Source organism: Aulonocara sp. 'chitande type north' Nkhata Bay, linkage group LG10 (assembly GCF_057382095.1).
Source record: "Aulonocara sp. 'chitande type north' Nkhata Bay isolate Kocher_YH1m ecotype deep benthic linkage group LG10, A_spYH_male_GT1.1, whole genome shotgun sequence".
NCBI classification, from domain to species: Eukaryota; Metazoa; Chordata; class Actinopteri; order Cichliformes; family Cichlidae; genus Aulonocara; species Aulonocara sp. 'chitande type north' Nkhata Bay.
Genome location: NC_141353.1, coordinates 24,491,201 through 24,501,322, shown reverse-complemented (window position 1 = coordinate 24,501,322; position 10,122 = coordinate 24,491,201). Strand labels below are relative to the sequence as shown.

Below are 10,122 nucleotides of genomic sequence, written 5' to 3'. Positions count from 1 at the left end.
GCTATTTTGAATCAACAAGTTGCCCAGCCAGACAGGCGAGCAGCAATTCCATCGTGTCTTCGTAGCAGCAGGTGGTCACCGCGCGCCCAGCACTTAACCACAGCCTGTTAATTGGATTACGCCAAGTTTCCACGACAGAGCCCACGGGCTGAAATGGACGGAATAGATTAACTTTTTCTTCTTTTTTTGTGAACCAGCCCAGTTCTCTTTTTCTTCTCTCAAGGACGCTGAAAGTGACGCTGTAAATTGGTAGATAAGACTTTCTTTTTAGCGGACTGCACGTTTCTGCGTGCCTAGTGCTCTCGTGCTCAAGACTGTTGACAGTTTTTTTTTTTAAATATATTTTTTTCTTTTTAAAGTTGAAGTTAGTACATTGTTAATAATGGCGTTCGGTAGATTCAGTAAACTATTTCGTCTACCCACCATGGATATGAAAAAGAAAGCCAAACAGTACGAGCACGTCAATCGGGACGTCAATCCCAACGACATTTGGGAAATTATTGGCGAGCTGGGCGACGGTGCTTTTGGAAAGGTCTACAAGGTAAGTGTGTTCTCAAAAGACACGAGGCACCTGTTGTCTGACAATGCTGTAGAACCCCAAGAACCCCATTTGTCCTCAAATGAAGTAGTCCTCTCGAAATGTTGATAAGTTGCCTGTTTGTGCTTATGAAAACTTCCTTGAATATCAAAAAGTTACTTAAGTTTACTCTGACAAAATGTAGTAAACGTCCTAATATATACTTTATACCAGTTTCATTTCAAATGGGTGTTTCTGTGTATTTTTCCCCCACCTGTCACACACTTTAAAGCCTTGCATCCTTTGGGTGTGGACTAGTTCCATTCACCTGTGGGTGCTGAACCATCCCAGCATTGCTGTAATATGACAGATATCTGAACTATGTTGCTGGTCAAGAGTTCTTATGTTAAACAGACCCATGCAGTCATTACATTAACTTTGGCTGTCATGTGAAAGTTTTGCTAAATATTTAGAATCAGCATGGGTGACTACTACTTCTGTGTGGCTCCTCGATGCACCTCTCTTCTTTTCTCTCTCAGGTCTGACCTCTCAGAACTTGTGTGAATGCAGTTGAAATTATGTATGCCATGTGGAGGATTTAGAAAAATGCCATGATGTGACTCCACTGTTGAGTCAGCCTGCAGGGACAGTGAAAGCACCTTAGCACCACCACCAGCAGCACCACCACCATCAGCACTTTGACTCAGTGGAGATATTTAATCTGGCTCTGTAAGACATTCACTGCCCTCTGCAACGCGGGGCACAGGCCTTCTGTGTCTACACAGCCCAGTGGAGCACAGTGAAGGTCTTTGACACATCAGGGGCCTCAGTGGAAGAAGTGATGCTTTAAGCAGAATTCTGCACTGAACAGAGAGCGCAGTCTTTTGTTTAGACTTTTCTTTTTTTTGTTTTTACTGGAAAGTTTACATACATGTGGGGAAATGGGTGTGAAGAGCACCATAATGCTCACTATTCCAGCAAAGCTATTGCCACGGATGCAATTTAATGAAAAGAAAATAGTAACATGGCGATCAAGTTATAGCTAGAAGTGAAGTTGCATAATTTATCTTAACAGTGAAGCATACTATGAAAACGCACAGTGCTTTGAGTTTTCTTCCTGAGATGCTAAGGCAGGGACCTGGTACAAGGTTCTTTAAATCTGAAGAAACCTTTAATAAGCTGCTGTTTATTACTCAGGTTTTAAGGATTACTCAGGTTTCTAAGTGCAGAAGTACACACAGTCCACTTCAGCTCCAAAGTGTTTAAAGCTAAAGCCAAATGAAAGTGGCTGGTACATCTAGTGTGATTAAGTGCTACTTAGACAACTGGCAAGCTTACAAAATGTAATGTCCCTTCCACACTATATTTGCCTGGGTTCCTGTTTCTCCTCCTTCAGTTGGTTGGAGGAGGACAGCTCCACACCTGCAGCTGTCAGATGGAGTGGAGGGAGGCAGAGCAAGAGCAGACGATGGCCAAGAGAGGAAACTGTGGGACTGCATCAGGAGACGGCTTCCTCTCGCTGCTCCCAAACCTCAGAATAATTGGCCCATCTGTGGGAGGGAAAGGCCTTGTGTGGTGAATTGTACATGCTTTCAGATGTTAGAAGTATTTGATAGAGCAGGCGTGAGGGAAGGAGGCTCTGTGTCCTGTCACTTGTGAGATCATCTACTTGTCAAACTGTTTGGGGGAGGGCAGGAGTCACAAAAAAGATGGCTGTTGATGTGCAATGGGCAGCAGGAGAAGAAAGTATAAATTTCATTTGTCGGACACCGCTGCTTGTAGAGCTTTTTTTGTTTTTGTTTCGGTCTTTGAGATTGAGGACAGATTTGTGTAATTGTGCAGTTTTGCTAGAGAGTACCGAGTGCTCCACACAGGCTGATTCTCCAAAGGTTAATGTCACCAGCAGGAGAATAACAACTCCCAGGCTTAAGGGTAGTGCTAAGGACAAATCAATCTATGTGTGTGCATGGCTGTAACCCAGGAACAGTGTGAAAGAAGGATCTCATAAAATGCAATATACTCCCCCAGTTATCGAATATATTCTTCCCTGTAGGTGAAACTGTACTTTTCCATTATTGAAAGGCTGCTAGGAAAAAAAATATGACTGTCTATAAAACTTAAGCCTGTGTTTCTAACTTTTTTATTGCTGGAGATTGAGGGTCAAAATATTGTGCAAATATCTGTCATCCAAGTGCTATAAGTACAAGCGTGCACTTGTGTTGGTTGATACTTTGATGCATAAATTACCTGAATGCAGAATATTCATTTTGTTAATGAGTCTGAGTATCACAGGACGCTACAGATACAAACATGTACTCAAACATGCTGTTGTTTACACCTTCTGGTGCTCTGTTAATGAGGTTAAAGTATCACTGTCCAGCAGCAGTTAAATGGGATTATAGAGCAGCTAAATGGAAAGCCGATGTTTCTAACACTGCATTTATCACTCGAGGGCCAAACATATCTTTAACCTTAGAGCACATTTTACTTGTCAGTAAGTTAGTTTTGACCACAAAAACAAAATCTGTGTGCAATCAGTGCTACGTTTAGATTCAAATTGCAGTTAAATTTTATTAGCACTAGTTAAATGCTAAATTGGATTTTGATGCTTGTTATCAGTCTTTTACTTGCTGGTTTGTTTCGCAATGTAATGCATACACCCACAACACTGTGACACTTCTGTCTCCCTGTAGGCTTTTTTTTTTTTTTTTTTTTTAATAAACCATCACTGGCTAATCAAGTTTCATATTCCACTTCCTGCAGATTCAGTGTGTCATAGGATGATGTCTTTGCTCTGTGCGTGTTTGCACTTGTTGGAAGGAGTCTTGCGCTTGTGTATGAAGGTGTTGTGGCTGCAAGTGAGGCATGAAACAATTGAGTTGTATAGCCCTTCTCACTAATTAATGAGCCACGTGCCACTGAGCACACTAGCCTGCTGCTGCTAGTGAAATGTTTCCATAGACACACACAGGCTTTAAGGTTACGCGCTGTCAAATTCCCTTTGTGGGATGAAAAGCGCAGTGAATCTTGTCCCTGTTGGTCTGACAGTGTGTTCAGCCTGGATGTTGTGTAGTAGAAAGTGTGTAGGTGGCCTCAACTATGGCAAAAACGAAACGAGTACGGTAGTCGGCCAAGTGTTTAGGCCACAGTACTTAATGTAACGGATCTGATCATCTTTGAAACTTTTAAAAAACTCTATTTATGCACATTAGGTTGGAGAAATGTGGTCATACACCGGGCCAAAATGTTGTGGGAAATCCTGGACTGGTTAAAGGCATAAAACAAGACATTTCTCTTCTATGTAGTTTTTTTGTAAGACTTGCAGAAAATCACTTAAAATATGATTACCATCTACTGTGAAGTCAAAGAGAAACTCACATGGTGAGTAGGAGGGGGCAAAGGTTGCAACTTCCTTTTTGTGAAGGAAAGCCGCAAGGTTCATATGAAATGCTCACAGTTATCAAGAGTGGCTCCAAGACGAATGTTTAAAAAGACTTCAGTGGCATTGTCGTCACTGCTCCCGAGAGCAGGGTTTCCCTGGGTCTAATCTCAGGGAGCAGCTGGGCCCACGGTGACTGATAAGAGCCCAGCTGGATGGGTGTGGGCTCAGAATGGTTGGAGTCCCTGTTATCCTCGTGATGACATTGTCATCGGCATTTACAAAAGCCGTGATCTGTGTTTCTAGTTGTAGGTCTGAGGTTAATGATCTACATGATAATTTCTGATATGTGTGAGTTCATACTCGGACAGTCTGCACTCAGGAAGTTTGACTCCTTTGTCATGAAAGTCAAGGTTTGAAGGCCGGTGTATCACTGATTAAAGAATTAAGTGTTACAGGTTTTCTTCCAAGGCTGTCTGTGGTATTGTATGTTATAACTTCCTGCCTCCCTGACCTGCTTTGTTTTTGTGACTTTGGGGTTGAATTTGGGGCATGTTGCAATGTTGATCACAACTTTCACATCCTGAAAAGGCTCATTGCTTCATTGTTAGGCAGTTTTTGTACAAATTTGTTCCAGTCAGGTATCCTTTGCCCAGTAGTCCCAGTAGTAGTCTAAATTCATACATTTGTGCTGTCTTTACAGTCAGTGGTTTTGATAGAGGAGGAAGAGTCATGCTCTGGCGTTGAAAGAAGAAAATATGTCAAACAATCTTTGTTCTTCACTGATGCGTTTCGCTGTAAGAGCTTCTGGTATTTCACAATAGAGCCATAGCTACATTCATGTCTTTAATCTATTTTTTTAAGGTAGGGGTTAGCCATAATGATTGGGTTTGCAGAGCCATTCACATGTCTTGGTGAAAGGTAAGCACTGGCTACGCAGCCTTGAAACATTTTAGTCACTTTTCTTCTTCTCTTACTTTACTTTCTTCTTGAGATTAGACCCAGAGAAGCCCTGCTCTTAGGAGCAGTGACAACCACACTGAAGGCTTTTTATCATTCATCTTTACTGTCTTGGAACTTAAAAAACCTAATAAACAGTAGCAGTGGCAAATTAGTAATTTCCTTTCCTGTTAAAAATATGTCATGTGAGAGTTATAGGTATGCTTCCTTGTGCCTTTTTTTTTTTTTTTTTTTGGAAGAACATTTTTACTATGTCACATGAATGCATCATATCCAGTAAATAAAAGATGATGACTACATTAGTTTTCATACTTTACTGGGTAACATACTTCCACATAAACCATTTATACTGTTGACCTTTACGCCCAATCAGTATTTTCTATTTTTTTTATCACAAAAAACACAATCCATTACTCCGTAGTGGTTTGTCAGTTTGGCCTAAAGTGTAGGGAGCTTGGGGATGGGGGGGCTCCAAGATAGTGGCTTGGGCCCTTCTCAAAAGCTGCGAACAACAACCTTTACCAAGAAGATAGGAGAGCTGGTGACTTGACTGGGTGGATGAATCCAGGCAAATGCACTATTCAGTCACTTCTACTTCCTATAAGGTCTAATTGCTGTACGCAAACAATAGCAAAAGGTGACTCAGGCGAGCTTTAATTATTTTGATCAGCTCATTTCTTTCCCACCTTTAAGCGAGTGTCAAGCCCACTTTAGAAGCATTTGCTTTCTGATTCATACTGGAAATGTGAAGGTGGCAGAGGCAATAAAAAGGAAATTAGGACTACAAAAAGTGAGTCAAAGGCATCCCCAGCAGTAATGAAGAGGTGTGAGTTGTATATGTGAGCTAAGAACCACATTCTTGCTCGCAGACATGTGGGAAGGGCCTGTAGGGGCGAGGCGGTTCACAGGTTTATAAAGGGACAAAGGTCTACCGTGCACACATTCTCCTGAAGGGAGCTGTATGTGTTTAGTGCCTGTTCAGCCTGTAGGTGAGTGACCCCAGAGAAAGTTCTCTGTGTAATCAGTCACATAAGGTCACCTCGTCCCTTGACATGTCACTTAATTTTTTTAAATGTTCTTAACAATAACAAAGATACATTTTAAAAATGAGGAAAACGTTAATCTAAGTTTATTTTTAAGGTTGAGATTAGGGTTTTAGCTGCTGTATTATCCAGGCATGTGCTTTTGAATCAAAACATCCACATTAATCATTAATACTTTAGTCAACACAGGATATTTAACATTATTGCTTCCAGTCCTGATTAACTTTTGAAAAGACTGCCACACAAACACGGGAGACTGGAAGTGTGTGCTTTTGTATGTTTATGTTTACTTAGTCTATCAGTACTTACAGTATGTGTGGAGGTGGACACACAGGACAGTAACATCTGTCCTTGCCCCTTTTTAATTCTTTTGTCTAGCAGGAGCTTCAGAAAGTAGTATGGGGAAACTAAGTCAGGCAGGTTTGGCAGACACATTTTATATTTACAGCTTTGCATACAAAATGAGGAGGATGGACTGGGTTTATTGCACATGTGTTACATTAAGTAGACTGAAAACCATATGAGAGACTTAAATCACCTTCAGAAAGATGGGTACAGAGGCACTCTGATAGTAGGCTGGTGGATGATTGATTAAAAAAACATAAAGAAAATGAAAAGATGCAGAAGTAATGTTTTCTTTTCACAGTCTCTGAGATATTATTGATCTAAAGGTTGCCAGAAACTATTTTGATAGGGAAATAATAATTTTTCCAATCTGAATGCTAAGAATTTGATAGCAACAGGCTCACAAATGGTAACTCTGTTGCAATCTTTGGAGTTATGCAATGTTGGAGTAAATGAAATATTTTTTGGCAACTCTTTGGTTTTTAATAGACCAAATTAATCTGCAGATTAAATAATGGCAGTATTTAATTGCCCAACAGCCCAAATTATAAGTCTGTGGTCCAGGTTAATAACTCAGCATTCTGTAGTCTGTTAGTTGATGTGTGGTTTAATCAGATATTTTCAGAATTTACAAAATTCAAAGTGAACAAATGCTTAGGCCGTCTGTTGAAATGCCACAAGAGCAAATGGTAAAACGGACAGAGAGCTTTGAACCATGAGGACAGACAAGAAACAAGTTCTTTAGGTAGAAACCATGGAAACCAGACCAAAACAAAGCCTAAGACATTTGTTCTCCTCTGGAGTAGAGTCAGAGGAAGTAAAGAGTCATCGGGTTTGAAACAGTGTTGTCTCGTGGGATGGCAACGGCTACAGTATCAAGTTGACTATATTTCTTCTCCTTAAGGGGTTGTGGGTGTGCCGTCGTTATGTAATAAATTAGATATTTATGTTTTCAATAAAGCGTGATATTTTTCCCTATTCAACTTTAACATCTGGTGCCCGAGTATGCTTTTTAAAAAGTGGAGGAACTTTAGTTATGTCATGAGTGAACATGTTAAGAATGCTGTAGGTGGCCCCTGGGCCAGCTGATATCAGTGTGTGTGTCATCTGCTCTATAACAGATGAGTTGTGTAGGAGTTGCAAGTTGGAAAACTGTTACAAGTTAGAAAATGTTGTCATATTTCTTGCATAAAGTGCAAAAAAAGGTACAATCCTTCTTATATGGGATGATGTGGTGGAAAACATTTTCAATTTTTTAGTTGGGTGCAATAAGCACATTACCATTTATACACCAAAACGTGCACATATGACTGCGTACACTTGTGCACTGATGTGGTGCTAGTTTCCAGAAATTCAGCTTGTCCTTTGAGATTTGATGTTTGTTCCTTTTAGTGGAATGTATACAGATGGTAAGGTGCATATATAAACACGTTTGTGTTTATATACCATGCTTGAGGATCCTCATTGACGTAATGCATTCCTCACTCCACACAAAAAGGACCACATAACTGCAGGACACTCACTTCTCTCAGTCTGCCCATTGAGTCTACCCCCAACCAGCTGAAGCCCAGAGGCACATTCCTCTGCCTTGCTCCCACTGAGATGTAAAGGGGTGTGTATGTGCGTGCGTGCATGCCCGCATGTGTGCATGAGAGACGGGCCTTTCTGAGCAGAGTCTGTCTGATGTATGATTTTATTTTTTATTTTTTAATTAAACGATTGATATGGATATTCGACTTAAACATTAAATGTTTCAATGTATTCGTCAATATTTGTATTCTTTTTCTTTCAAACACATAAAAACTCCACCGACTCCCCTAACATTTGTCATGTTTAGCTATTTGCTCACTCGGTTATGCTTTGCCCGACTGTTCTTGTCTACCCTGTTGTCGTGTTTGCGATATTGTTGTGTGTTGGGATATTCCAAACACATATTCCATTTGTGTTGCCAACAGGGAAGTTGCAAATATCTGAAAAAAGGAAATATTGGAATTTTAAATATCCCAACATGGGTAATAGTTGGACTAGATGGATTAAAAAAATGCTTAAGGAGTGTGTAAGTTTAACCTTTCTCTGAATCATTTTACTTTACACTCTACTAGTAACTAGAACTCCAATAAACCTTCTGGAATTCAAGTTACCTTTTACTTAACAAGGAAGGCAGGTCTGACAAGGAAGAATTGTACTAAATGAGAATAAAATATCTTGTTTCGAATTTCTTAAGTGTCTGGAGAGTTTCATTTTGTACAAGGAAGTTAAGAACTTAAAAAAAAAAAAATCTGTTTTACTAAAAATAAGGTTACCCACACAGTGTTGACTGTGTGTGTCAGATGTGCTTTCCACAGACATGTAGTTGGAATTGTTAGCTTGTCAAAACATGCATTTCTTTGGAAATCTGACCCCAGATGGTGACTTTGTTGAAGCTGATACAGCGCTATTGCAGAGAGCTGTAATGTTAGCAAAGCAGTTGCAAGAGTTTGGTGTCTGTGTTTACTGTTGAGACTTGTTAACAGACTGATTGTTTGATGGCAAGAGATCGCATCCTGTTGAGTCACACTTTAGGTTAATCTGCTGGTGAAAGTTTAACTTCTCCGGAGCTCTGTTAGGTAAACGCGCATAGTCCAAGGAGTACTGCGATGAGGATGTGTCGCTGTGAACCTCATGTGTTTGTTCAGATGTTTTCCCACAGCCTCTGTAAACCATGAAGGATTCAGATACCAGACTTAATATAGTCTGTTTCTGCAGGCCACTGGGTGGATGTAGACCACAACAGGGTCCAGATTTCACCAGGATAGGCAGTTGTTTCTTTTTCTTTGTTTTTTCCTTATTTAGTCATAAAATCAAACACTTGTGCTCATTATATGCACATGCATTGACCATATTAATCAGACAACATTCATGATCGTGATGAAACCATCACTTCCTAGATATTAGATTTTTACAGCAAAGAAATTGAATTGATATTTTTTTAGGGCAGGTTTAAATGAGGTGTAGCAGATGACCCCGCCTTTAGCTATTTGTTGTTGACTTCACTTTAAGTCTTCATTTGTCTCCAGTTGAACACTAACAATGATTGGAGTGAATATTTACTTCTGACTGTAGAAACACATTGAAAAAAGCCTGCCTCATACACGAGGGAGCGTCATGTGTTTGATGCTGTTTGAGTCACTCTACCGTTTGAATGTTTTGTTGCTTTATTTTCTTCTCTTTACCACTCAGAGCGATGAGGAATTCTTTGTCTATGCGTGTGATGGGTTTGGCTAAAGTGGCATTTTCTTCTTTTCAGTTCCTCTGACTCTTCAGTTGCTCAGGGGAGGGTGTGGAGCTTCCTTTCCAGTTTTGCCTGTAAATGTTAGTCAGCATTTTAATTGCTGTCGTGTGGATCTTGGAGTGTCTTCTTCCGTTTGGCTACAGCATGGACAATAAAGTCCAGCACAGATTGTGATCAAAGTTATCTCTTTTGAACAAACTAAGACTTGAGACTCTTGGTGCCAGATAAACTATGCAGGGCATGTTACCATGATTCCCCAGTGCATTGATGGGAGTGGAAAGTTACGTACTAATTTATAAATGCAGCTAGTTCATTTAAAAAGATTATTAATGCAGTCTACCAAGAGCAGAGCAAATTAGTTTTGCCAAAAATGAGCAGACTTGACAAGGTAGTGAGTAAGATAATATAGTGTATGCTCAGGTTTTACACATGTGTTTCTCTCTGGAAACTGTAATTCAAATAAAAGAGAGGCAACTGGAGAAGGAGAATCAATATGTTTTTGATATAAGAAACTCTACTGTTAGAATTCGCTGTTGAGCATCTCATCTTATCTCTGCATAAAACTGACAACTCAGGTGGAGTCCAGCATTTATCCAAAGGAGGGTTA

The 10,122-nt window shown here is 40.1% G+C and overlaps 1 protein-coding gene across 1 annotated transcript in view; it reads left to right on the top strand.

Annotated features, from left to right (window-relative positions):
• The window catches only part of stk10 (serine/threonine kinase 10), a 38,234-nt gene continuing 28,112 nt past the window's right edge, over positions 1-10,122 (top strand). Inside the window, exon 1 of the mRNA XM_086309228.1 lies at positions 1-541. Coding sequence (XP_086165354.1) covers positions 383-541 — 159 coding nt within the window. The 5' untranslated portion in view covers positions 1-382. The remainder of the gene's footprint in view (positions 542-10,122) is intronic.